The 27,747-nt window shown below is 52.1% G+C and overlaps 2 protein-coding genes across 7 annotated transcripts in view; one reads left to right on the top strand and one right to left on the bottom strand.

Annotated features, from left to right (window-relative positions):
- The first annotated feature begins 1,021 nt into the window (after nucleotides 1-1,021).
- Nucleotides 1,022-11,947, top strand: Nacad (NAC alpha domain containing). 3 transcript variants are annotated; one of them, XM_047561966.1, is made up of 9 exons: nucleotides 1,024-1,839; nucleotides 4,672-8,013; nucleotides 8,494-9,768; nucleotides 9,963-10,075; nucleotides 10,158-10,229; nucleotides 10,569-10,715; nucleotides 10,824-10,970; nucleotides 11,093-11,215; nucleotides 11,332-11,945. In XM_047561966.1, exons 1-9 carry the CDS (start codon nucleotides 1,773-1,775, stop codon nucleotides 11,344-11,346), a joined length of 5,301 nt encoding a protein of 1,766 aa, XP_047417922.1. In that variant the 5' UTR covers nucleotides 1,024-1,772; the 3' UTR covers nucleotides 11,347-11,945. The 3 variants fall into 3 exon arrangements, with proteins under 3 accessions (XP_047417921.1, XP_047417920.1, XP_047417922.1); XM_047561965.1 differs by having other exon boundaries at nucleotides 1,022-1,839; nucleotides 4,672-9,768; nucleotides 9,963-10,057; nucleotides 11,332-11,947; XM_047561964.1 differs by having other exon boundaries at nucleotides 1,023-1,839; nucleotides 4,672-9,768; nucleotides 11,332-11,946.
- Nucleotides 11,948-13,024: 1,077 nt separating this feature from the next.
- Ccm2 (CCM2 scaffold protein) overlaps nucleotides 13,025-27,747 on the bottom strand; it is a 67,525-nt gene continuing 52,802 nt past the window's right edge. For 2 of the 4 annotated variants that reach the window (XM_047561766.1, XM_047561767.1), the window contains 8 exons: nucleotides 26,502-26,585; nucleotides 25,860-26,043; nucleotides 21,037-21,173; nucleotides 19,927-20,062; nucleotides 16,902-16,959; nucleotides 16,054-16,192; nucleotides 15,215-15,353; nucleotides 13,028-13,698 (listed from right to left, as the gene is read on the bottom strand). In XM_047561766.1, coding sequence (XP_047417722.1) covers nucleotides 13,418-13,698; nucleotides 15,215-15,353; nucleotides 16,054-16,192; nucleotides 16,902-16,959; nucleotides 19,927-20,062; nucleotides 21,037-21,173; nucleotides 25,860-26,043; nucleotides 26,502-26,585 — 1,158 coding nt within the window. In that variant the 3' untranslated portion in view covers nucleotides 13,028-13,417. Of the gene's footprint in view, nucleotides 13,699-15,214; nucleotides 15,354-16,053; nucleotides 16,193-16,901; nucleotides 16,960-19,926; nucleotides 20,063-21,036; nucleotides 21,174-25,859; nucleotides 26,044-26,501; nucleotides 26,586-27,747 lie in introns of all 4 variants that reach the window. The other 2 variants (XM_047561765.1, XM_047561768.1) reach the window with 2 other exon arrangements.

Raw genomic sequence — 27,747 nt, 5'->3', positions numbered from 1 at the left:
GGATCTCCTTTGCTAGTCCCCTACCCACTCTGTTGGGGAGGAACATGACCTTTGCCATGATCAGCTGGTGGTGTCAGCAGGCCTTCACTCTGTACGGGAATGAAGAAGTCTACCAGGTTCTCCTGTTGGTAGATTGGGGTGAGGAAACGCCAGACTTGGGTCTCCTATTGGGCACACACCCACCTGGCTATGCTGTTCACCTGATTCCTCATCAGCTCCCCTTCATTTCATCTTTAAGGATTCTATTTCGGCTTTCTCTTTATGTCCTGGCTTTATAGTTTTCCTTGGTAGTGAGGAAAGAAAGACAAGCCCATGCCTTCTTGTCTGAACTGGAGGCCCCTCAGGCCCAACTAAAGGGCATTTTGGTTTCTAAGAATCCATGATACTCACAAGGTGATAGGCAGGTGTCAGAACAGTGAGCTTAGAATTGAGCTAAGAACTGAAGAAGGTTCACAGGAGGAGAAATGAAGGTCCTATGTAAAGGATATAAAGGAAAGGTGGAAGAAAAGTCCACACCAGTGTGAAAAGATGGATGTACTGACAGCAACTGAGAGGAATACAGGGTCCAGGCGGTTTTGCTGGAGGCTACTGGGCTTAGTTTTGAGTCTAGAAGAGTACAGCGGGTAGATATGCAGCGCTGTGCCTTGAGGCAGGTAGTAAGGAGTCAGGGACAGTCCCTGACTTCCTGAGTTCTCTGGTAGAACCAGAAGAATGAGGACTTTGGAGGCTCCCTCCCTGCTTGCCACAATGGCTGCTCTTGATTCTCTTTACCCCAGTTCAAAAATGACAATGTGTCATTCATCCGTCTCTCAGTGCCTGGCACCGTGCGGGGAAGTGGGGGGGGTGCTTTGTGAATCTAGGCGGTGCACGGCCTGTGTGGAAGCAATAGCGCGTTTCAGAAAAACCAAGGGGCGGGCTTCATCCTTGGAGATGTGGCAGGGGCCAAGCCAGGAATAGAAGGAGGGGCTTTTCTTTCCTTTTCCTTCCCATGACTAGAGAACTGAGGGGTAACAGAGTGGGAGCAGATCATCACGCTACCAGGAAACCCAGAGACCCAGCTCGGCCCAGGAGCTCGTCTGGGGCCACCTTCCCCGCAGCGCTCTCTCAAGCTCTATCTCTGGTTGCCACGGAGACTGGAGGCGGTTGCCACGGAGACCGACGACTGCAAGGACCAACCAATCACTCCAAAGCTGCGGCTCCAACTCATCTTTTGGATGGAGGCATCAAGCTGGGTGGGGTTCCCTCCCCACTCCGGGCTTCCTGTGCCCTCCAACTAGTCAGAGAGAAGTGGGCTGCTCCCACCACCTCTCCCACAGTACCTCCCCCAGGGCCCCTCCCGGGGTCCCTGCAACCATGGTTCTAGCCACGCCTCCGCCTATTCCCAGCTAAGGGGTGATGCCACCTGGGAGGTGTCCAGACCCGGAATGTCTTCGAATCCCTCCTTGGTAAAGGGAGGGGGATGCTGCGGGAAAAGCAGGGCGGGGCGCAGGCGCCCCACGCCTGCTCGGATTCGCACACCGCAGGAGAAGGCCTCGACCGGGTTGAGTAGGGAGGGAGCACACCCCCCTCCTACATCGCGCTCCGCAGTGCCTGGCTCTCCCGCGCAAGCTCACTCAGGCCGCTGGGCGGGCGGGGCGGCGCTGACGTCATCCACGCTCCCCCCACCCCCACCACCACCCAGCTGAGGGGCGGTGGCCGCTCAGGCTACACCGGGTGGAGGTACGGACAGACGGACCAAGGGACAGAGGGACAGGCGGGCGCACGTCGAGGCCATGCCCGGGGAGGCTGCCCGCGCCGAGCTGCTGCTGCCTGAGGCGGGTGGGCCTGGGCCCCGCACAGGTGAGACCGCGGCCGCTCTCCTCTCCGGCCCAATTTTCTATCTGTTCTTCTCCCTCCATCTCTCTGCCCCCTAGCCGTCCGGTCCTAGTCATTTCCACCCTCTGCCCTTCCCTCCTCCCGAACCCTCACCCCCAACTCACTCAGGACTTAGGGCAAGGCCGGGAGGGGATTCAGGGAGTGCTCTCCGCGAGCCAGAAGCGACGTGGGGACCTGCGCCCTTGGCCTCTGACCCTGGGGTCTTGGGACTCCACGCGCTCCTGGTCCGCGTTCCTTTGGCTCCCGCCTGCTGTGGCAGCCGCGCCCCGTCGGCGTCCCATTGTCCTCGCAAAGCTGCCAGCCTCCAGGACAGAAGGCTGCGGGGTTCGGTTTCGGAGGCGGGAGGCCCATCGGGTCCCTGCAGGCTGATCCCGCGCCCACCCAGAAGGTCCTCGACTGCAGCCCGAGCTTCCAAGGGCTGGGGATTGGCCAGGCATAGGAGAGAGGAGCAGGGCTGGCTGGAGATATAGGAAGGCCAAAGGGAGAGCAACTTGCGGGAGAAACAGCAGAGTTGGGTCTGGAAGGTGGGAGGCCTTGGTGAGGTGGCCTCACCAGCAACACCCCATAGTGCAGACCATGGAGTCCTTGGAGAGGCTGGATCAGCAAATGTTGGTTTACGCTATAGGTCCCCTTGGCCTGGGCAGTCAGTACCTGGATGTTTCCTGCTGGGGAGGTTGGCCATGTGTGGCTTGGGCAGGGCCAAGGGCACCTTGCTGTGAGCAAGAAGTCACCTGGGGACAGTGTTGGGTCAATGGCATGGCTATAAGGTGGCACAGTTATCATCTCTGCTCTTGGTGGGAAACAGGCAGTCCAGGATGGGACTCCACAGAAACAGGATCATGTTCTGGCTCTGTTCTAGCTTGTTTGGTGACCTTGAATGAGTCACAAAAAAACTTTGGCCTTCTATTTTTCTTCCATTCTAACCTTGGCCCAATTCAGCCCTTCTCCTGCCCTGGAGGCATATCAGGGGGCAATGCAGTGCAATGCAGTTTAGGGCACCCAATGATGCCCACCAGCCACACCCACTCCCACTGTTGGATGTCAGGTGTGCCACAAGGGACCTGAAGGAACTTCCTGTTCTCTCAGGACCCCCTGGCCTCTCTAGCAGCCCAGCCCTCAGTTGATGAGCTCTCACTGCCCTGAGGCTGCTGAGGGCAAATGGGGCAGCCTGGCAAGGCAGCTGTCCCTTCTTCAACGTCACCTCTAATCCTGGTTGATCTCTGTTTTGTAGGAGAGAAAGCTGAGGTGCAGGCAATGTTGTCCTGTCACCAGTGAGCATGGTAGAGCAGTCATCCCTGGGCAGGCATCTGTAGTCTGGAAGCCCAGCCCAGCCCCTGTGAACAGCCCTTCCCTCTCTTGAGCAGGACTTGGCTTGCGCTCTGGGAGGACCTTCAGCAGATGCTTCTATTTGGAGAGTCTTTGACTTCGGTCGAGGTGAAAAACGAAATGTTACCGAGCCATTAAAAAAATGAGGCTTGGGCTGGGGTTGTGGCTTAGTGGCAGAGCACTATCCTAGCACGTGCAAGGCACTGGGTTCAATTCTCACTGGGTTCTATTCGCATATAAATAAATAAAATAAAGGTCCATTGCCAACTAAAATATATATATGTAAAAAAAGGAGGCTTGTGAGCATTTGGCGCACATGGAAAAAACAAATGTTGGGTGAAAACCGCAAGATTCAAAAGTACATATGCAGTGACTTCAGTGGTGATAAAATGCCAGTCAGCAAGAGGCCAGGAGGCAACAAATGAGCAGAGTGGTGCGGTAAGGCTTGCTAGGGGTGTTCTTTCACTTTGCTGAGTCCCCTAAGTGCTTTCTGATCCATGTTACTTCATGGTGTACATAAAGTGACTTGTCAACTGGAGGTGTGTCAGCCTGTGGAGGTTTCCTGAGCATCTGTAGCCTCCTCATGGGGGCGCCTTGGGACCCAGAGAAGGGCCATGGGGCAGGACCCAGCTCCCAGTCCCAAGGGAGAATCTGGCACTCATCGTGGAATGGTTGCTACTGTGGGGAGCACTGAACCAGAGGCTCCACCAGCCCTTCCGCAGCTCTCCTGCTCCCACTGAGCTGCATGGTCACCATTATTTCCCACCACTGTCTTTTTAGGTGGATGCTCCAACTCAGTCTCTGTGAGACACAACTGTCTCCATTTTTTCAGAAATTTGAGTGCATGTAGAGTCCCTGGCTTCCCCTCCTCCCCTATGCCCCAGGAGGGGAGCAGGCCCAGGCACAGAGCCCTGAGGGGACAGGTGAACCTCAAGTGTTGGCAGAAAGCATAGGAGAGAGATGGGCAAAAAAGGCAAAGCCTCTATTTTATAGGAGGCATATGTGAGACCTGTAATGTTCCAGAACTGTGCTGTATGGGAGAGCCCCTGCCCCTGTCATGGGAAGGGCTGGCACTGTCCAGCAGATTCTGATTGCTGTCCACTCCAGCTAAGCCCAGCTAAACCATAGTGATTACCTAGAAAGGAATCAGCAAGCTAGTCTCCGAAAAAAGATGGAATTGCTAGTTGCATCTTTGCTAGTGTCCCCAAGAAAAGCCTGAGTTTAAAAACACAGCAACACTGCCTGCAAGCCCCCATTCTGCAAAGCCACTGTCAGCAGTTCTGTTGTCAAAATCCCTGGAAATTTGCCTTTAAATGCAACCCACACCACCATTCTCTTCTCCTTCTTGACTTCCCCAACCAGCTCTCCTCTGGGCCTCTTTCAATGGACATGTTTCTCATTCCATGCTCAGCTCCTCACTCACCTGGTCTAGAGATGTGTCTAGGTACTTCATGTTCTCTGTCTCCACAGAACTCTCCTGTGATGCAGCTGCTGCCGCAATCCTGAGAGGGGACCGGCGGGAGCCCCATGCCCTGATCCCAGAGCCCAGCCCCCTGACCCTCACATTCCTGCCCAGCAAGCCAGGTGCCCGGCCCCAGCCTGAGGGAGCCAGCTGGGATGCAGGGCCTGGTGGGGCCCCTTCAGCCTGGGCAGACCCAGCGGAAGGCAGCCCGAACCCAGCACACCTTGCAGAGGGCCTGCCCCCCCAGGCTCTACCTGAGGGTCAGCCCCCTGAGGCTCTGCTTGCTAAGGGCCCTCTCCCTGCTGCCCTGGAGCCCCGGATTGTGATGGGCGAGGAGACGTGCCAGGCACCCCAGTCACCCAGGGCAGGCCGACTAGTGCTCAGGGATCAGGAGGGTGGGCTCACCAACCTGTACCCACCCCCTGAGCTGTATTCTCAGGGTGATCCTCCTGTGCCTTCCCCTCCCTCAGACCCTGATTCCTACTTCACCCCTCCCTCTACCCCCACCAAGACCACCTACATCCTGCTTCCTGGCCACGGGCCCCACAGGGATACCTGGGACCCAGAGGATGAGCTGCTGGATGAGCTGCTAGATTCCCCACCTGCCTCACCCTCAGGCTCGTACATCACAGCAGATGGGGACAGCTGGACCTCATCACCATCCTGTTCCCTCAGCTTGCTGGCCCCAGCTGAAGGGCTGGACTTCCCCTCAGACTGGGGCCTCTCCCCACAAGGGTCTGTGGCAGATGAACAAGAGCCCCATTCCACTGTGCCCCCAGAGTCCCTGTCCTCTGAGTCCAGTCTTTCAGCAGACAGTGGCTCTTCCTGGGACCAGGAGGGCCACTTCTTCGACCTGGACTTCCTAGCCAATGACCCAATGATCCCTGCAGCCCTCCTGCCCTTCCAGGGCAGCCTTATCTTCCAGGTGGAGGCAGTGGAGGTGACACCACTGCCCCCAGAAGAAGAGGAGGAGGTATCAGCTAATGTTCCTGCCCCAAGTGGGGACCTGGCCGGAGAGGGTGAGGAGGATAGCACATCTGCCTCCTTCCTGCAGTCACTGTCTGACCTGTCCATTATTGAGGGCATGGACGAGGCCTTTGCCTTCCGGGATGACACCTCTGCGGCCTCTTCCGACTCGGACTCAGCCTCCTATGCAGGGGCAGATGATGACAGGCTGTATAGCGGGGAGCCCCATGCCCAGCCCAGTGCCCTGCTGCAGGACAGTACCCAGAAGACAGAGCAGGAGCATAGAAGGGGGGCTGCTCTGTGGAGCCCAGAGGCCACTGGAAAAGTGCCCAACCCTCAGGTCTCAGAGGGAGAGACTCCTATCACCCACAGCCAGGAATCAATTTCAGAAATAATGGAAGAGGGCCTTGCTTTAGGCCAGGAGTTTGAAACTACTGTGACCCCTCATGCTCTTCAGGCAGCCCCAGGCCTTCAGATGGAGATAGCTGCCAGGGTGCCCGCTCAGGTCGGTGAAGAAGCAGCTGACTCTACCACTGGAAAAGCACCTGCCACCAGGTCACTGCCTCAGCCCTCCAAGGAGTTCATGAGTGCTACCTTAGGTCAGGAGCCCCTCACTGCAGAATCACCTCCAGTTCTGCAAGAAGAAACAAGTCCCACCTTGTGCCCAGAGCCTCCTGAGAACTCAAAGGAAGAAAATGACTCAGGTCTTCCCTCAGGCCTGGAGACAATAGCTGCAGCCACACAGGGGCTCCAGCAGGCTGAAGAGAATGTCACTTTACCCCAGGACTCCCCTGAGACAACACATCCACCCCTGCAAGATGCAGTTCCCACCTCAGGCCTAGTGCCTGTGACTGAGGCCACAACAGAGCCCCAAAAGGCTGAAGAGAGTGTCACCGTACCCCAGGAATCCTCTGAGACAGCACTTCCACCCCTGCAAGATGCAGGTCCCACCTCAGGCCTAGAGCCTGTGGCTGAGGTCACAACAGAGCCCCAGCAGACTGAAGAGAGTGTCACCGTACCCCAGGAATCCTCTGAGACAACACTTCCACCCCTGCAAGATGCAGGTCCCATCTCAGGCCTAGAGCCTGTGGCTGAGGTCACACCAGAGCCCCAGCAGGCTGAAGAGAGTGTCGCCGTACCCCAGGAATCCTCTGAGACAGCACTTCCACCCCTGCAAGATGCAGGTCCCACCTCAGGCCTAGAGCCTGTGGCTGAGGTTACACCAGAGCCCCAGCAGGCTGAAGAGAGTGTCACCGTACCCCAGGACTCCTCTGAGACAGCACTTCCACCCCTGCAAGATGCAGGTCCCACCTCAGGCCTAGAGCCTGTGGCTGAGGTCACAACAGAGCCCCAGCAGACTGAAGAGAGTGTCACCGTACCCCAGGAATCCTCTGAGACAGCACTTCCACCCCTGCAAGATGCAGGCCCCACCTCAGGCCTAGAGCCTGTGGCTGAGGTCACAACAGAGCCCCAGCAGGCTGAAGAGAGTGTCACCGTACCCCAGGAATCCTCTGAGACAGCACTTCCACCCCTGCAAGATGCAGGTCCCACCTCAGGCCTAGAGCCTGTGGCTGAGGTTACACCAGAGCCCCAGCAGGCTGAAGAGAGTGTCACCGTACCCCAGGAATCCTCTGAGACAGCACTTCCACCCCTGCAAGATGCAGGTCCCACCTCAGGCCTAGAGCCTGTGGCTGAGGTTACACCAGAGCCCCAGCAGGCTGAAGAGAGTGTCACCATACCCCAGGAATCCTCTGAGACAGCACTTCCACCCCTGCAAGATGCAGGTCCCACCTCAGGCCTAGAGCCTGTGGCTGAGGTTACAACAGAGCCCCAGCAGGCTGAAGAGAGTGTCACCATACCCCAGGACTCCTCTGAGACAGCACTTCCACCCCTGCAAGATGCAGGCCCCACCTCAGGCCTAGAGCCTGTGGCTGAGGTTACAACAGAGCCCCAGCAGACTGAAGAGAGTGTCACCGTACCCCAGGAATCCTCTGAGACAGCACTTCCACCCCTGCAAGATGCAGGCCCCACCTCAGGCCTAGAGCCTGTGGCTGAGGTTACAACAGAGCCCCAGCAGGCTGAAGAGAGTGTCACCGTACCCCAGGACTCCTCTGAGACAGCACTTCCACCCCTGCAAGATGCAGGCCCCACCTCAGGCCTAGAGCCTGTGGCTGAGGTTACAACAGAGCCCCAGCAGGCTGAAGAGAGTGTCACCGTACCCCAGGACTCCCATGAGACAGCACTTCCATCCCTGCAAGATGAAGGTCCCACCTTAGGCCTAGAGCCTGTGGCTGAGGTTACGACAGAGCTCCAGCAGGCTGAAGAGAGTGTCACCGTACCCCAGGAATCCTCTGAGACAGCACTTCCACCCCTGCAAGATGCAGGTCCCACCTCAGGCCTAGAGCCTGTGGCTGAGTTTACAACAGAGCCCCAACAGGCTGAAGAGAGTGTCACCATATCCCAGGACTCCCCTGAGACGGCACTTCCACCCCTGCAAGATGCAGGTCCCACCTCAGGCCTAGAGCCTGTGGCTGAGGTTGCAACAGAGCCCCAGCAGGCTGAAGAGAGTGTCACCATACCCCAGGACTCCCCTGAGACAGCAGTTCCACTCCTGCAAGTTGCAGGTCCCACCTCAGGCCTAGAGCCTGTGGCTGAGGTTACACCAGAGCCCCAGCAGGCTGAAGAGAGTGTCACCATACCCCAGGAATCCTCTGAGACAGCACTTCCACCCCTGCAAAATGCAGGTCCCACCTCAGGCCTAGAGCCTGTGGCTGAGGCCACAACAGAGCCCCAAAAGGCTGAAGAGAGTGTCACCGTACCCCAGGAATCCTCTGAGACAGCACTTCCACCCCTGCAAGATGCAGGTTCCATCTTCACCTCGGAGCCCCTGACTGTAGACATTCCTCGGGGCCCAGGGACTAAACCCATGGCTTGTGTGACCCAGCAGGAATTAGATATGGCCTTAAAACCAAGGCCAGGGCCTGAGGAGCAGGCCCCTGCTAGAGACCCAGAGCCTTCAGCCTTGAACCAGACCCAACAGGATGGTCCAGAACAAACTGCAAAGACTGGAACTCCTTGGGCCCCAAGGGAAGAGGCAGGTCCCACCTTAGGCATGGAGGCTCCTGGTCCCCCTCAGTCTGCCTCTGGCACTAGAAAAGTAATTAAGGGCCTTTCAGCACCTGCAGGGGAAGCATGTCTTGAAGCCTGTGTGTACACCAGTGATGGGGCCAAGACCCAGTCACCTTCAAAGGAGGCCCTGAGGGCTAAGAACAAGAAGGGTATAGGCTCCAAGCAACCAGCACAGGAACATGGACCTGGATCAGTGCCCCAAGGTATAAGGGAGGTACCCACGGCACGTCCTGCTGCCTCACCTGAGGTCAACCAGGCACAGACCCTGAGCCCAGACAAGGAGGGAAGGGGTTTGGGCAGCAAGGCCACCCTGGAACCCACACTTCTCTTGACCAAAGAGGCCAGGTCAAGTTCAGGTCCACGGTCCCCAGCCAGGGCTGTAGGCAGGCTGGACAGGGACTGCCCTGAAGAGCTTACCCCTTCTGTATCACCTTCCCAGTGGCAGGAGCCTGTGCTAGGGATGGGCAGTAGAGAGCAGCCCCAGAAAGCCCCTGGTGTGCTCAACTCCTCCCCACTGCAGCTCCCAGAAAACCCTGCCAGGGGCCTGCCTAGTACACCCCAAAACAGGCTCCCTGACCCCTCTGCTCCTGGTGTCCTTACTGGGGAAGCCCCACTGGCTCTGGGACCCCCTGCCTCTTGCCTGTGCCAGGGGCCCCAGGAAAACTCTGTGGAGGGTAAGGAGCCACCTGCTTCTCGGGGCCTTCAGGTGCCTCGGGCAGGAGGAGCCCAGAGGGCCACGGCGGCTGCTGCTGCCACTGCCGCCGCCGCCGCCGCCTCAGGAAACACTCAGCCTCTGGGGACAGGGCAGCGTGTCAGCCTCTCCCCCCACTGTCCACTCCTCATCCCCAAGGCGGCCCCCATGGATGCCAAAGACCCGGCCAAAGACCTGGCCTCTCGGATCTCACCACCCCGCCAAGTGCCTCCTCCCTCTGGGATCCAGAGCCCATCTAGCCCTCAAGGGCTCCCAGCCCCAGAGCATCAAGAGGACGATGAGGACAGCCTGGAAGAAGGTGAGGGAGTGAGGGGGTGGGGGACCCCAGGGTTGGGCTAGCTAGACTCCTCCCCAAGGTAGGCACTGCTGTCCTAAGTTAGAGGACCTCTGCAGTGGGGTGATGATGGGTCCAGATCCCCGGTTTCATTTCATCATGAAGCAGGGCCAGGGCCCCACCTAGGAGGCCATTCTCACACCTCTTCCTTTCCACAGACTCACCTCGGGCCCCAGGCTCAGGCCAGCACTCGGACAGTCATGGGGAGTCGTCAGCTGAGTTGGATGAGCAGGACGTCTCAGTTCCTCAGACGGTGCAGTGCCCTGCCCAGGTGCCCAGTCTGGGGGAGAGGTTGGCCCTTAGGTGGGCCCTACACTCCTACCTATGGATGCTCAGCCTTCACATTTCCACAGGCCCCAACAGGCAGCAGTGAGGAGACCATCGCCAAAGCCAAGCAGAGTCGCAGTGAAAAGAAGGCTCGAAAAGTAGGCTGGGAGCTCCCCTTGTGACCCCAGTACTAGGACCATATGCACAGGGGGACATCCTTACCAAGACCGATCATACCCCATAATGAAACTGCATCCATAGGAAGTCCTTTGGATCAAATCTAATAACCCACACACCTTCCCTAAACAGCTTAGGCTGGAATGTCATGATGGTCAAATGGATTGAGGCCAACCTCCTCCAGAGGCTAGTACATGGGGAAGGAATGGCCAGGGTCATGGGGAAGTTGGGGCGGGGTGTTTGCCTACCAGGCACTGTGCTGCCTGCCTTCTCTGGTTGGGCCTTCAGTAGGTCTAAACCCCCTCCACCCTCTGCCTCAGGCAATGTCGAAGCTGGGCTTGCGGCAGATTCAGGGAGTCACCAGGATCACCATCCAGAAGTCCAAGAACATTCTCTTTGTCATCGCCAAGCCTGATGTCTTCAAGAGCCCTGCCTCAGACACCTATGTGGTCTTTGGCGAGGCCAAGGTTTGTCCTGGCTGTAGCTGTGGCAGTGGTGATAGCCAGGGAAATAGGGACAAGGCAGATGGACGGGGAGTGTGCAGGCCCTACTGACACAGCTGTCCCATGCTGCAGATCGAGGACCTATCCCAGCAAGTACACAAAGCTGCAGCAGAGAAGTTCAAGGTGCCCTCGGAGTCCTCGGCCCTGGTTCCTGAATCAGCACCTGGGCCCCGTGTGAGGTCAGAGTGTGAGGAAGAGGAGGAGGAGGAGGAGGAAGAGGTGAGGCTAAAGTGCTCCAAGAACCTGTCTGGAGGGGCTCTGTCTTGAGACCCTGTCTCAGGAGAGCCCTGTGCCAGGGGCCTTAGGCAACTCCAGTCACTTCCCTACTTCCCCACTACCAGGTGGACGAGGCAGGGCTAGAGCTGCGTGACATTGAGTTGGTGATGGCCCAGGCCAATGTGTCCAGGGCCAAGGCTGTGCGAGCCCTAAGGGACAACCACAGTGACATCGTCAACGCCATCATGGTAAGCAAGCACTGGTCCCTCCCCAACCTCCCAGGTGTCCCTGGAGGCCTCAGTGAGGTCCTGATTGGGAGTAGCTCTCCCTCATCATGACCTTCTCCTTCCACATTTTTCTACAGGAACTGACAATGTAGCTGCTGGCCAGAAGCTGGGTACATCCTGCCCCTTCCCCAAGCTCTGCTGTCCAATAAATTGGTGTCCCATCATCACCCTCTGGTGTCCCCTCAATACCCTCTGGCAACTTCTCAATATCCACATTTCCCTGCCATCCCCTCATCATCCTCTGATCTCACTTCATCAACATGCCACCTCATTGTCCTCTAGTGTCCCCAGAAGACCCTCTGGTGTCCCATCACTCTGGAATCCCCTGTGCCCCAACTGCTCTCTTGATGTCCCCTCAAACTCTGACATCACCTAACTGCCCTCTGGGGCCTCCTCAATGTTCTCTGGTATAACCTCATGCCCTCTGGCATTCCATCATCAACCTCTGGTAACCCCCAATACCATATGGCATCACCTAATTGTCCCCCAGTGTCCTTTCACCACTACAATGTCCCTTTGCTGTCCTTTGGCATCCCCTCAGGTCCAGCTAGGGCTAAGACTGGCCATCTGCTCCACATTCTCCACTCTCTAATAGAGACCAGTGACCCAGTGTTGGCCATATCTGGAATAGGTGCCTGGAGGGGCAAGCATGTGGTTCTTGGGACTCCACATCAAAGACCCTGCAAGGCCATACTTGATCTGTACACGGGGGACAATGAGACCCACTGGGGCACAGGGTGGGCTATGGGAGGCAGATGGGAGCTAGAGGACAAAGTCTGCATTTTGTTTTCAGTCTCCCCTAACTATTCCAGAGCAGGATTAACTGCATGTAAATCTAGAGACAGCTCTAATACAAAAGGTCTCAATTTTTCCCAGCCTGGTTTGGGATCCCATGACCAGCTCTGGGTCAGCCATAGCAGAGGGAAAATTCTCCCTATAAAACACTATCTAGGGCTGTTCTCTCCTGAAGCCACAATACCACAAGGGCCTTATTCAGGAAGGCACCTACAAGACCCTCCAGCCCTCTGGCTAGGCCTGGACACAACTGGGGTATCCATGGAGCTCCATTCATGGATATTCCAGAGGCCTGATATACAACCCTTCTGCCCAGCAGGGCACATTCCCTAGAGTGGAAAGGAGGGGAATATGACCAGTCTCCTCAACCCAGGAACTTTCTGGATGTATACTGAGGGGTCTCAATAGAGTTGAGGCTTTGATGGAGGGAAGGGCTCAGAATATCCTGACCTCAGGTCACCTCTTTCCCCTCCCTGGATTCTAAGGAAGGTCTGAGGTGGACTAAAGGGCCGAGGCCAGACTTTCCAATAGGGATTGGGAGAAGAGCTCACTGGGGATGGACATAATGAGGACATGGAGTGGAAGGTAGGAGTCTATAGGGCCCATGTTAGCTTATCTGAAACTCCCAGCACTGCCTGACAGAACTTCTGATCAGCAGGGTGCCAGGGCAAGAGCCAGAGTAAGTCAGTGTCCTTGGGAGAATTCACGTGTGGGATGAAAAGATCAAGGCACCTTTGCTAATGACACACTGCACATTGCTTCTGCTGCCCATGGTCACTGCCCCTGCCACCCTTAAGAGACCCCAGTAGACCTTCTTGCCTCACATCCACAAAGCAAAGCCCAAATCACAAGTGCCTGCTGCCTCCTTTGCCCCAGCTCTGACACTACTATGCCCATCTCTAGGTACTATGGGCTAACATGGGCCCAGGGATTGAGGTTGGAGTGTACCACTCCTAGCAACATGGTTTTCACCCAACTGGATCAGAAACATGTTTGGTAACCAGAGATTAAATTATTCACATTGCAGTAAACATTTTTTAAGGTCTCTGAGAGTTAACAACAGGAACATCATGTGCAAAATTGACAGCTGTCCAGGGCCAGGCCATCAGGACTGGCTCTCCTTGCCAGCTTGGCTTGGCCCTCCCAGAGCAGGAGGTGCAGGGTATGGCTGAGCCCCAGAGGACGAGGCACAGAGCCTTCTGCCCTGGATCAGGGCACATCCTGTGGCAGCTACATGCTCTTTCACAGTAGAGGACCTGGCCGCTCAGGGCCACCTGTTCCTGCAGCCCCTCCCCAGCAGGAAGGGCTGACGCTCAGGTCAGCTCCCAGGGAGGCCTGGGATGGAAGGGATGGACGCTCCACTGCCCATCACACTGAATCCTGGTCCATGCTGCAGCCCAACGCCTCGATGTCACTACTGATGTCTGAGATCATGCGGTCCCATTCGTCCCCCTCTGAGGGTGCTGACCAGTCATCAGGGCTGCCTGTGGCCCTGTTCCCATTGGTAGTAGAGGTGGATGTGGTGCTCAGGGCCCGCCGGTGCCTGCCAAAGCTGTCAGTGATGATGCCACGGCCGTCCTTTACACCTATGGTCTCCAGAAAGTTCTCAAAGTGCTGGCTGTCCTTCTCTGGAATGAAGGGCCTCAGACCTGCCAACACACGACCCCAACACCGCAACAGTAAGGCTCAGAGTCCAGACAGGACCACAGCTACCCCTGGACCATGGTCTGAGGACCCTGATACCACACGAACTGTACCCTGGATCCAGATGGTTTGGCTAAAATCTGCTTCTGAAAGATACCCCAGCTCTACACAGCTTGCTGTCTGCCACACCTGCCCTCCCTGGCCTTGAGGGACAGCACAGGCCAGGGGCCCATGACCTCCTCTCATTCCCTATGGGTTCTCAGAATCCCCATTTCATAGGTAAGAAAGTGAAGCCCAGAGTAGTCAGTCCTCTGCTCTGCTGGCATTGGCAACGAAGACCAAAACCATGATGCCACAAGCCCAGCCCAAGGTGACTGCCCCAACTCAGTAGTCTGTCCTCCTATTCAGGAATCCCCTCTGAACTTCACTGTTGTGGGCAGGCTGGGCCCTATCCAGAGAGGACAAGAGTCCTATGCACACAGGATAGGGTGCTGCTGCCACCCGAACCTCCAAAGCTGGAGTGGAGCACCTCGAGTCCCAACTGCTATGCTGTGAAGGCCCTGCAGGACTCCCCAGAGAAGGGAAGTGAGATGGTAGGGGAGGCCTAGGGGATGGGAAATTGCCCTCCCACCACCGGGCTCTAAGCAGCATGCCCCCATAGCTCGGCTCCTCTCTAATTCACTCGAAAGAGGTACCTACCTAAGGGCAAGATGGAAAGGCAATGGGTGCAGCCTTTAAAAGAACATCCTGAGCTACACATGGACCCTGATATGAGTGCTGCTGTGGAACTGACCCAGGGAGGCCTCAGGGGGTGGCAGGAGCTCAGACTAGATCCCAGCCAGCCCAGTGTCCCACAAGCAGGGAGCCCTGGGGAGGCAGCCAATGCCAGCCAGGCTGGTAAAAAGGGAAATAAATCCACCTCTCCTAGTTTACTGAGAGCAGGCACAGGACCTAGTAGCACTCAATGGGCAACCACTGACTGTGTTCAGAGTGCTGGCAGAGGGGAAACCACAGCTGCATCACTGTTTCCTCAAGGTGGAAGCAGAAGTTTTAGGTCTGAGCCTTAGCTATCCATTGTGGGCCTGACCACCCAACCTGCCAATCACTCGGACCTAACATGCTGAACTCTTCAATGTCTTGGCATAGGCAGATCTTCACCTGGGATGACATCTTCACCTCTTCACCTGGCAAACTCCTACACACCCACACCCATCAACAACTAAGGTGTTACCTCCTTGAAGAACAGCCCTAATACCTCTCCCAGCTGTAGAGTTCTATTCAGTCCTAGCCCCAGTCCCAGTGCAAGCTCTCCTGCTTCCTGGCAGGGCCCACTCAGCTCAACTCAGGGGTCTTGGGAGATGGAGAACTGTAGGTAGGTCCCCACCAGGCTCTAGAAAGAGCTCTTCCAACTAGTTGTGGCAGATTCTGAGACCTCAGGGCCCTGTTCTGCTGACCGTCATTCTTAATGGCACTCACACCATTACAGAGGTGACTGGGTACCCTCTGGGGCTCTCCACTCACCAAGCAGCAGGAACTTGCGACTGTCTCCATAGAGTTGTCGTAGGCTGATACAGAACTCATGGATGGAGGCTCCATTACGGTACTCGTGCAGCAGCGCAGCAAACTGCTGGATCTCCTGTGATGACAGCTTGGTACGCAGCTGTGAGAACAGAGCAGAGCAGGTGTGAAAATGGACATGCAAGGGTGGGAGGGTATGGCAGCTGGGCCCTCATCCTGCCACAGCCATGGACTTAGGTGGAGCCACTACAGTAGGCAGGGCCAGAAACCCGGGCGCCAGGCCCATGCTGAGGGGATACCAACCACATCTGGCTTCACATCTACAAGACCTGTGGGGTCAGAAGGCCCACAGAGGAAAAAAAAAAAGTGCCCTGGCAGCTCCACTTTCCTGAGCCTGGATGCCTCTCAATGGGGCAAGGAGGGAGGACAATGCCAGTTCTTCATAGAGTAGCAAGGACACAAATCAGCAGGGCAGAACAGGAAGCTGGCACCCTGAGCCCAGGGCCGGGGCTGATGCCCTCAGAGCACAAATGCATGAGATCAGGAAGTCTGACTTTTTAGTGATAAAACTATGGGAGATGTAGGGGAAGGCTTCTAGCCCTAAGTTCTGTAGGAGCCACTATATCCACCCAGGACTTGACACCAGCATGGTCCAGTCCTGATGGCTCAGGACTACCAACACAGACTCCCATATTGTCCCTGGGAAAAGGCAGCAATGTCAGCAAAAATGAGTAGGCAGGTGTACACAAGGTGCCCACTCACATGCCCACTCCCCATAATGGCACCACTTCCCATTAGCCTGGACCCCCCTCAAGGGCCACCCTCACAGCTACACCACCTACCGTCAGCATGTAGTCCTGCAGCAGCTCTGTGGCACTGGTGCTCAACTCACTCTCGCTGACAGTCTTGCCATGGGGTGATGCCTGCATGCAGAAGGACAAGGGCGGCAGGCCACTAGCATCCACAGAGTCAGGGAAGCAGCTGCAAAGGAACATGGTGCGTGGGCAGGCAGCTTGCTACCCCTGCATCCCACATGTTTCAGGTACCTAGTCAGGATGAGGTGTGCACCAGTCCTCATCCTTGAGCAGAGAAGTGTATGCAATTGACAGTAACAGGAATGATGGATGACAATGACAAGAAGAAAGCTGGCTGAGCACAGCCACATGCACCAACCAGCAGAGGTAGTCAGCTCGGCCTGGTCCTGATTGATGTGTGGCTCTTGATGGGCTCTGAGCAAAGGGAGGGAGTTCACAGGACCAGGAGATGGGCAGTGCTGTGGAGGGATGAGAGGCTCATAGGGAAACCCAGGGCACAGCCTCCTCAGGCAGTGCCCAAAGGTGAGGGGACATAAAAGAGGAGGTACAGATGGGGGTGGGCATCAGGACAGCAGAACATATGGTCTGAAACTGCAATGGAAACTGCAGATGGTGGCAGGGAGGGGCTTGAAAGTAGAAGACCACCAATGTGCCTTTTACAAGGTCACTCTCTGGAAGTCACAGAAAGTTGTCAGGGCAAGAGACACCACAGGGAGGTAAGGACATGGGGGTTGCAGTGTAGACAATGGGTCTGGAGTTTGGGGACTGATGAGGCTGTGATGAGCTGGAGGAGGTTGGTGACTAGCTGTAGCCCAGACAATGTGGGGCAATGTCCGAAGCTTGTCTATCTCAGGGGTTGGGGCATGTGCACTCACAAGGTGCTGGCTTCTGCATCATAGGTTTCCTTAATATCCACTTTTGTAGAAGAGTCATCTGTAAGGAAGATATGAAAAAACAAACACAAATTTCAGGTCCAGCCTACCGAGCTATGTTTACAGGAGACAGTGACTACCCTGCTCTTTGGGAACCCTGAAGTCCTTCATCATGTAGCCACCATGCCCTGGAATGTGCTGTATGCCCAAGACAGGACTCCCAGACTTGAGTTCACACTCCTCCTGGGGATCCCATCAAATGCACATCCTGTTGAAGGTTGGGAGTCCACAGAGGACTCAACTCACCTACAGTCAAGGTCATGACAGCTGCTTTTGGGGATGTTAACTATTTGTTAAAACTAAATGAGAGAAGTTGTGCCATTTGTCCCAGGTCACACAGCAGAAGCCACAGAGCTGGTTATTCCAACCCCAGTCTGGACACAGCTGAAGCCTCAGAATACCTGAGACCCTCATCCCTGCAAAGAGTCTGGCATGTAGCAACTGCCTGGGTAATGCTCAACAAATGACAGCTTGTGACAAACTGCATTTGGCTGTTCCAAATCTGAGGAAAAGGGCATTTCAATACTGGAACAAGCAGCAAATGAAAGCTTTACAATCAGGAGGCAAGTCTTTAAATGGGAGCAGGAGAGGATGGGAGGAAAAAGGGACATTTCTGGCACTGGAACCAGGTGAGGATGGAGGGCAGAAGAATAGCCCCAAAGACATCCACACCCCAACCCCAGAACTACAAGTTTTCTGTTCCATAGCAAAGGGGAATTAAGGTTGCTAATCAGCTGACCTTATGACAGGGAGATGACCCTGGGTCATGTGAATGGTCTCAATCCACGATGGTTCCAAGCATAGAGTCAGAGAAAGGAACGGAGGTGCCATCAAGATGGAGGAAGGGGTTGTGTGTCAAGACATGTGGAAGCCTCTAGAAGCAAGGAAATGAGTCCTCTGGGGCTTTCAGAGTAACCGGCACTGCAGACACCTTGACTTTAGCCCTGTGAGGCCTGTGATAGAATCTTAGTTTCTTAAGAGGATGTATTTGTGCTATGTAAGCTGCTAAGCTTTGATGATCAGCCCTGGCAGGGAGAATGAACACAGCACGCAAGGCGCCAAGACAGAAATAAGCAGTGGATGTTCACATGTGTTTCTGTGTGTGCACATCCCACCAGAAGGTTTCCAAAAGGCTGGCAGGGGATGAAACCCACTCAGTCTGACAGTAGTGCTGAATGCAGGCTTGCTTTATGAAAACTCATTCAGATGTACACTTAGATTCTGTGCACTTTTCAATTAAAATTTTATTAGGTAGGACTGGGTGTGGTAGAACACACCTATAATCCTAGCTACTTGGCAAGCTGAGGCTGGACAATCATAAATTTGGGGCTAGCTTTGGCAACTTAGTGAGACACTGCCTCAAAAAATAAAAAGGGCTGATGGAATAGCTCAATGCTACAGTGCCCCTGGGTTCAATCCCCAGTACTAAAAAAATAATAAATAAATCAATAAATAAATGGGGGAAAAAGGACTGAGAGACAGCTTAGTGGCAGAGCACTTGCCTACTATGCATGAGGCTCTGGATTCAATCCCCAGTACCGCAAAAATGAATGAATAAATGCATAAGTTAATGAATAAATAAAGCAAGCAAGCCCCTAATGGTAATTTTAATGCACAGAGCCAAACCGAACAATCACAATCAAACTGAACTGTTCCTCATGCAGTGTGTTACTTTGAACAAGCTGCTGACCTCCAAGCCATAACTCCCCATCTCTAAGACAAGGCTAAAGGATGTTCCTACCTCACTGGGCTTTGGAGAGCTAAACAAGATGCAGCACATGCCTGAGTGTTCATTACAAGGGGCAGTGAGGCCCACATGGGGAAAAAGAGGCTTCAACACCAGTTTCAGCAATAAAAAAGAGATCACACCATTGTGTATATATACCACGTTTTCTTTATCCATTCATCTGTTGAAGGGCACCTAGGTTGGTTCCATAGAAGAATAGAAGTTCAGTGGATTAGACAAAGGGGAATGAAGGGAAGGGAGGGGGATAGGAAGAGCAAAGACAGTGGAATGAATCTAACATGAATTGCCTATGTACATATATGAATATACCACAGTGAATCTCCACATCATGTACATCCACAACTGTGATCCTAATTAAAATAAGACATATTTCACGTTTGTATAAATATGTCAAAGTATACTCTACTGTCACATATTTAAAAAAAAAAAAACTTCTAATTCAACATCACATGTAAATGATTGCAGCTAAAGTTCTTTTCACAGTTCCTCCCTCATTAATGTACCCCTATGCCCATTATATTCGACACTCATTTACTTTGAACTATATCCATTAAACAATTGACTTGAAACAAACAAAAAAGAAACAAGGCATACCAAGATAGACCCTTAAAATGAGGCACACACCTATTCAAAGGCTTTGTGAACACACAGGGGCTCTCTACCTATGAATTACTAGGGATGGGGTAGGCAGTTGAGACTTATCTCCATAAAAAGAAGAAATTGCAGGCAACAAACTGCACTGTCTCCAGAATCTTTGCTTTTATGCCTCTGACTTGAATAATCCATTAATTTTCTATAAATAACATATTTGAAAATAGATGCTGCTGGTGTTCAGGAGACTTAGCTCAAGTGAGTTTGTCCATAAAGAAAGTGTCTAGTATGGACGAACAAGAGGCCTGAATGTGCTCTGCAACCAGTCCTGGTGGAATGTGCAGAGATGCTGGCTCCCACATGCTGGTCTGGCTATGGAGCCTTCCAGGTACCTACCACTCAATCTCCAGGCCTTGGCTTTAGGAAAAGCCTGAGCCTCTCCTGAACAGATCTAACATGGTCCCAGAATGAGCTATCATACTGAGAACTGCCTAGGCTTGGTCATACTGAAAGGGTTATTCTCCAGACCCATACTTGGCCCCCAGATCCACATCATGCCCCTACTGTGAGCCTGTGGTTCCAGAAATGTTCATGGACCCCAAACTCTCTGCCTGCTTTCACTCAACGTACCGCTGTGCAGGGATAGGTGGTGGGTGGGTGTAGAGGCCCCATCAAATATTGCTCGGTCCAGAAAGTCGATGGTGGACTCCGTGTAAACAATCTGGAAGACCTGGCCAAGCAGGGAGCATAGCTCTTCGGCGGCAACCTGCAGTGGGAACAGAGCAGCAGCTGATGCAGCCAATGCCCTCGCAGCTTCCGGGGCACCTGGAGGCCTCAGAGGCTGTATAAATATGAACCAAAAGCAGACACCAGAAGAACCAAGGATCCCTGAACCTTTCACAGCCCACAGGGTACCAAAGCAGAAAACCAGGACCACCTCAGGACTCTCTGGAACAGATAGTGGCCCAGGTATGCCTTGTAAGTGTCTGGGGACTGTGCTGAGAAATACTATCTAGAGGATAGTTAAGGTAGGTAGTAGCCATTATTCACTTTATAGATGCAGAAATTAAATAGAAAGGTATTAAATGTCTCCCCAAGGTCCTGTGGCTGTTGGGTGGCTGTAAGCCCAAACCCCAACCCACAAACCAGTCCCCATGGAATCTGCAAGCACAGTCCTTAGCACCAGGCAAGTCTTGGGTGCAGGTTACTGCATACTCACTGGCAAGGGTCAGGGGGAAGTGGACTAGTGCAGGGGATGGGGAGAATATCATTGAATAAAAACCTAGCTGGCCGTGTCAGAGAAGAGCTAGAGGAGGGGTAAGGAGGCCATGTCAGGTAAGGACAGGAGGACAAGACCAGGCTGGGCAGAAATGGGTGGGGCTGGGGTGGTCGGGATAGGACAGAGGAGGAGTGGCTGTCTGGGGTTGGGCAGAGGAGTGGCTGTCTGATGCCAGCATTGTGCGCAGAACCTTATGGAACTAAGGGTGAGGCATGGTCACAGTGGGCAGAAGGGTTAGAGTTGGTGGGTCAGGCAGGGTAAGAGGAGGGGCTGAGCTGGGCTGAGCTGTATGTGAGACCTGGTCATAGGTAGGGCTGAGTTGTGGGTAGAGCCATGGCAGGACTGGTCATGGATTGGACCAGGCTGTTAAAGAGCTGGAAGTAGAAGGGGTCATGGGCAAGACCTAATTATAAGCTGGGCTAAAGGGAAGGCCTGGGCTATGAACAGGACAGAGGTCTCACCTTGCTCTCTGCAGCCAGGATGACCAGGCAGCACGCTTCCACTGGCCCCACTGCACTCTCCGACAGGGAACCTGCACTGAGGCCTCTGGAACTTTCCGCACACAGACTCTGGCTGGGGGAGATACCTGGATCCTGGGCTAATAAATGAACACCCTATCAGGTTAGCTCAGTGCAAAGAGGGCAGGTCTGAGACTCGAGTGACCAGCTAGGCCACTCTTAAAATACCATTCAGGAGACCTTTACTTGGTTCAGGTGTCCACCAAAATGACCTGGGTGACTGGCCTGTGCAGGTATACCCTTTGGGCAAGTTCCCTCTTCTAGCCTTCCCCAAACAAGTATGGGAACAGGTAAGCCTTGAGCTCCAGGGTAACAGAGCACCACCCCCATCTTCACACTTCACTGCATGTCATCTGCTGAGAATGAACACTCCACATACATATCACTCCACATGACCTCCTAGCATCCTTGCTAAAGATGGAAGACGTGATATCCCATATTCAACGCTTTTGATCTATACAAAAGACAGTAATTTCACAAGGTTCAAATTTCATACAACAGATTCTGAACAAAATCCTTAAAGAAATTTACCTCCAGAAAGTTTCCATGTATTATGGCCCAAAGAACTCCCTTTATACACATGGGTAAACTGAAGCACAGGACAAAGTGCTGGGCCTGAAAGTATGTGAACAGCAAAGTCCAAGTGCCAACAGTCACATCCCAGTGCTATATTCCTAACCCTATCACCTCCCCAGACATCTTGTAGTGTGATTTCCAGGACCACCCAGGAGCAGGGCTCTGACAGCAGGCACATCCATCAGACCAAAATGGAATAACTGGAAACAAAGCCTATACATCCCCTGCTGCCCAAGTGTTAGACGGTAAGCTTACCTCAGGAAGGAGGGGAAGATAAAAATGGGGAAACCTGAGGCTCAGACATAATCTGGGAGAGAAAGATGGGGACAGGCCCAGGTCAGAAGCAGGTGAAGTATGTACAGATAAAGGTTGTAAGAGACTGCTCCATGAGCCCCTCAGTGAGACCAGGGGCTTGCACTGTCCCCAGAGCAGTCACTGACCACCAAGCTACTTAGTATGTGGACCATGAGTCCATGCCAAGATGTAGTAAGTGCAAAGCATACACAGGGTTTCAGAGTTGGTACAAACAGTATACTAACTAGCTCATTAATTTTTATATTGATTATATGCTGTCGTGATAATATTCTGGATACATAGAGCTAAATAAAATATACTAATAAAACTAATTTCACTTGTATCTTTCTTTGCAGCATTGAGGATTGGACCCAGGGGTGCTCTACCACTGAGCTACATCCCTAGTCCTTTTTATTTTTTGAGGCAGGGTCTCACTCAATTGTTGAAGCTGGCCTCAAACTTACAATCCTCCCGCCTCAACCTCCAAGAGATTAGAATTACAGATATGTGCCATAGCACCCATCATCTCTTTTTACTTTTTTGGTGTTTTTTTTTTTTGAGGCGGGGGGAGTACCAGGCATTGAACCCAGGGGTGCTTAACCATTAAGCCCCATCTCCAGCCCTTCTCATTTTTTATTCTGAGACAGGGTCTTGCTAAGTTACTTAGGGCCTCACTAAGTTGCTGAGTCTGTCTAAACCTGCAATCCTCCTGCCTTAACCTTCTGAGTCACTGGGATTAGGGGTGTGTACCACCATTCCCAGCTGTCTTTACTTTTATAATATTTTTAACTGGCTCCTTGGCTCTCACCTGGTTCTTGAGGCAGCAGGGTGGGCAGCTGTGAAGTTCAGATAGCATTCATGTGCTGTCTCTAAGGACTCCACTTCTACCTTCCTGTTAATGGATGCAGCCACATAGGTCCTACTTCAAATCTACAATTTGCTTCTCTCCTGCATCACAGTGCTTCAGCAGACACACAGATGACCCTGTGTTTATCCAGCCCCAGCTCAAGTCACCCTCTGAGCAGACCTGGCCCTCTAGTCCCCTCATACTATACTGTCCCAAATACCAGTGACCCTTGGCCTGAAAGATGCATACAGCTGAACCACACATAGTAGTCACTGAGCAGATATTAGTTATTCATCTGCCAGGCTGTGCGGGAGGGCACTTTGCATCCCACTCCTGAATACAGCACACCATGAGTAGTAACACACACTGGCCTCTAGGCCAAAATGAATGGAGACTCACCTGAAGCTAGTCCCTGGGACACAGGGATTTATTCCCTTCCTGTAAATCAGAAGTTCTCTCAAAGACCAGAGTCCTGCTCTTGTGGTTTTGGAAAGTTTCTCCTATGGAATGTTTTGTCTCTTTCAAAAAATCTATTATCCATTTTCTTTTCTATTTTTTTAAAGTGATGAAAGTTAATGATGAATGTTATTTTTCTATTATCTTTTTGGTTTGTTTGTTTTTTGGTTTCAAAATTTTTTCCATTATACCTTTTCTTTAGAAAATTGTTTTAATGATTAAAGCTAAGAAATTGTCCTGCAGCATAAGAAACAGAAATGAGGGGAACTTCCCTTCCCACCTGCAAGGACCTGATCAGGAGCTGGTCTCCTCATTCCCTGTCCCCTAAAGGATACCTCCTGTAGGGATCCAAGGGCAGAGAAACAAAGGGTCACCATGGTGCTGGACAGAGTGCTTAGAAATAGTCATGGAGCCTTCTAAGTCCAGAAGGAAGGAATCATTTCAACCCCAGTCCCATCTTCACCAACTGCATGATCTTCACAACATTACTTAACTTCCCTGCTCTCCATCTGTAAGATGGGAATCAATGGAATCTTCCGTAAAGGTTTATTACAGGGGTTAATTGAGATAATTGCATCAAATGCTTTGTACTAATAAGACACATTAAATTGCCACTTTTTTTGATTAAAATATTTAAATACTGACAGTTTCATGTTATTCAACCTAGTTCAATGCCTGGCATTAACAGTCAATGCTCATTCATCACTGTAATAGAAAATTAGCATTATGGTTTGAATATTAAATATTCTCCAAAGGCTGATATACAGAAGGCTTGGTCTCCAGGGTGGTGCTGTTGGGAAGTGGTGGAAGTTTTATGAGATGGGATGATCGTAGGTCACTGAAGTGGGACCTCAAACAGAGGGACCCCAGCCCCTTTTTCTTCCTGTTTTGCTTCCTGGTTATGAGGTGAACAGTTTGGTCTGCCACACATTCCCTGCCATTAGCACCCTGGCACTAGAGGCCTACAAGCAATGCGGCTGGCTAATCATGAACTAGAACCTCTAAAATCATGAGCAAAAATAAACCTTTTCCCTTTATAAGTTAATGATTTCAGGCATTTTGTTACAGCAATGGAAAACTAGCTAACATAATGACAGAAAAGATGGTAAGAAGAGACCTTGCTCAGACTTGCCTGGCAATAGTGCAGAAGGGGCATTATGTGTATGTGTGTGCATGTGTCTAAGTGTATGAGTGTATTTGTATGTCTGTGTGACAAAGGCAGCTGCGTGCATGTGAATGAACTGGTATGAGAGACAAGTGAGTGCATGTGAGTGAATGTGTGTGTGTGTGTTGTGTGTACAGATCCACATATGTAACATGTATGATTTCATGTCTATGTGATATGTAAGTATGCTGGGGAGGGCATGAGCTACTGCTACACAGACAAGGTAGAGCAGCTGTAACTCCCAGCAATCACCTTCTTAACCCTCTTGTTACTTGTGTAGGTTGTGACCAAAGGAACCCAGACCAGATTCACAGGACAGAACTTCCCGCGGTCAGTTCTTGACAGCTCACCTAAGCATGCAACTTCACAATTCTGAGAGGCGAAGAGAATGTTCCCCAGATTCCCAGGAATTGCTGACCTCAAGTGGACCAAGATTTCCTTCTTCACTACCTAGTGTTTGTTCCAGGCAGAGCTACCCCAATCCCTCATGCCTTGCCACTAGTTCTCTGGAAATGAAGGATCAACCCAGCTGCCCATAGTAAGACCAAACCAGTGTCTTTGTGGCAATGCCAGCCTCAGAGCTCACAATAAACAAGGAGAGTGAAGCAAAATTTCTCACTCATTTCTCAATGACTGAATGCCAGAATGGAGGCCTCCAGAAGCTGACAGGCAGCTCCTACACCAGTGTCCAGGAGGGCAGGTGTTGCACAAAGCACTAGGTTAAGAGAGTAAGTAGAAAATGACATTCTGCACAATCCCACTTGCACATGAAAGCAGTGACAAGAGTACCTGAAGAGAATCTCCTTTTTGCTGTCCCAGCTTTGGGAACATTGTGTGGAGCTCAAAATGTGGGCTGGAGCTGGTGTGGTAGTGCATGCCTATAATCCCAGCAACTCAGGAGGCTAAGGCAGGAGGATCACAAGTTTGAGGACAGCCTCAGCAACTTAGCAAGACACTGTCTTGAAATAAAAACTAAAAGGTTGGGGATATTGCTCAGTGGTAAATTACCCCTGGGTTCAATCCCCAGTACCAAATATATATAGAGAGAGAGATGGTGAGACTGGGTTGCTGAGGAAAGATTCCCACCATAGCCTTCATTACTGCCCTTCTCTCTGGGGCTCCAACACACCAGACCAGTGGAAATAACAACAGTATAGGGGAGGCTGAGCCCTACCAGAAAGAGGGACAGGACACTGATGCTTTGGATACTGGTCCCCAAGACTCTGATGTGACAGGGACTCCAGGGTCACAGCAGCTGACTGCTAGCCCTCCTCTGGCTGACCTCTGGGATAGGAGGTCCAATTCTCAGCCACAACAGGCAGTAGTACCCAACACAGAGCTGCAGAAGCTGTCTCCAGAGCTTCATGAAAGTCATGAACACTCCTCAGGACAAGGATCCTTCTGACCCCTGGTCATCCAGGTTCATACCTGTCTTTAGGACCACCAGGTGTGCAGCATCATCTCGGACATAGGAGACAGCAGCAATGTCATGGATGGGCACCCTGAGGATGATGTCCTCCCCGTCCCTCCAGGCCAGCTTGACATTGTAGGCAGATAGGCTGAGCACAGCATCATGTTCCTGGGTCAGGTGTCCAGGAAGAAGGTGGGCTCGCTGGAAAGAACCACAGGGTATCAGAATTGTCAAGTGTGCTGAGGGCCAGTTCTGGGCTCTTCTCTAGCACTATACTGGCTGAGGTCACACATGTGACCAGTACTAAGTAAATAAGGACAGTGCTATTCCCCATAGCACATTAGTGCTCACTCCAGGGATACCAGTGCATTCAAACATTTGGGGAATTTTTCTAAAACTGCCTTTAGATTAAAAAGTATGGTATGTAATTGGAACATCTTCAAATTATAAATTTTGACAAACAGCCCAAAACCACATGGAGCAAGTCTGGAGAATGAAGTTAATGTTCAGACTGAGGACCAGTCTTTATGGACAAGAACCAAGTGCACCCTTAACATAATGGAACTGGGTCTCCCTCTTGGGCATGAGATCAAAGGTGAGTGGACTAAGGGCTGGTGCTGACCAAAGGACAGAGCACACAGGTAAGAGGATGGGGTTACCTTTGCATTGTCTATGAAATGCAGGATTTCAGTCCTACTGGAGGGATTCAGGTATCCTGGTATAGACGTTAACTGACCTAAATACTGAAAGAGAGTGAAGAAAAACAGTGCCATGAGAAACGGAAGATGAGCCAACACCACCACTGCTACCACTGAGCACAGATGAGTGTCTCATGCTCAGGTCACCAACTCTAGGATGAGTACTAAATTCTCACATAAGTTTCTTTGAGCTCAGGAAAACCCTTCCACATTTCCTACATTCAAGATCATCAAAAGTCCTACAAAGGGCATTTTAAAACTAGGCTTAGTAGTTAACGAGTAATGGCAGGTGTTTCCTTGTACTGCTGTGAGAAATGAAAACCATGCAACAGTCCCACTAAAAATAAACCCTAAGTTGCAAAGATCAACACGGCTGAGAAAAATGAACACAAATAGAGAAATGAAGTACCAGAAGTACCATGGTTTAAATGTGTCCCCCAGAGTTCATGTGTTGGAAACTTAATCCCTGATGCAACCATGTTGAGGTGCAACTCTTAGGAGGTGATTTGCTCATAAGGGCTCTACCCTTAGGAACAGGTTAATGCTGTTAAGGCAGGAGTGGGTTCGTTCTCTTGGGAGTAGGTTCCTTATGAGTTCAACTCCCTTTTCGTTCTCTCTCTCTTCCCCTTCCACCTTCCACCATGGGATGACACAAGAAGGCTCTCGCCAGATGCCAGCCCCTTCACCTTGGATTTCTCAATCCCTAAAACCATGAGAAATAAATTCCATTCTTCATAAAATTATCCAATCTGTGGCATTCTTTTTTATTTTTATTTTTTGCAGTACTGTGAATTGAACCTAGGGTGTTGTACATGCTAGGTAAGTGCTCTACTGCTGAGCTACATCCGCAGTCCCCAGTCTGTGGCATTCTATTAAAGCGACACCAAACAGATTAAGACATGATGTAAATTAGTTATTTTGTAACACATAGCAATGAGCCTCTTGGCTCGGCAAAGTTCCATGATGAAGAGCCTTGGAGTGTGGAGGCTCTGAAGGGGCATGTGTTCCATGCCTGGGTCTTATGAACTAACACAATATTTTTAATGGTTTGTTTTTCTAAATGGGTTACTTACTGATTTCTTCCCAAGATGAGAGTTTGTTTTTTTTTAAATATACATGACAGTAGAATGTATTTTGACATATTATATATACATGGAGTATAACTTATTCTCATTAGGCTAAGAATAGACTTCTTGTACTTAAAATT

This window comes from Sciurus carolinensis, chromosome 8 (genome assembly GCF_902686445.1).
Source record: "Sciurus carolinensis chromosome 8, mSciCar1.2, whole genome shotgun sequence".
Lineage (NCBI taxonomy): Eukaryota > Metazoa > Chordata > Mammalia > Rodentia > Sciuridae > Sciurus > Sciurus carolinensis.
The sequence above is the reverse complement of the archived record's forward strand: the minus strand, read 5'-3'. Positions and strand labels throughout refer to the sequence as shown.

Coding starts and splice junctions, on each gene's coding strand:
- Nacad (XM_047561964.1), top strand. CDS start 1,773: ATGCCCGGGGAGGCTGCCCGCGCCGAGCTGCTGCTGCCTGAGGCGGGT. Junction 1,840..4,671: donor TGGGCCTGGGCCCCGCACAG/GTGAGACCGCGG, acceptor CTGTCTCCACAG/AACTCTCCTGTGATGCAGCT. Junction 10,076..10,157: donor CGGTGCAGTGCCCTGCCCAG/GTGCCCAGTCTG, acceptor ACATTTCCACAG/GCCCCAACAGGCAGCAGTGA.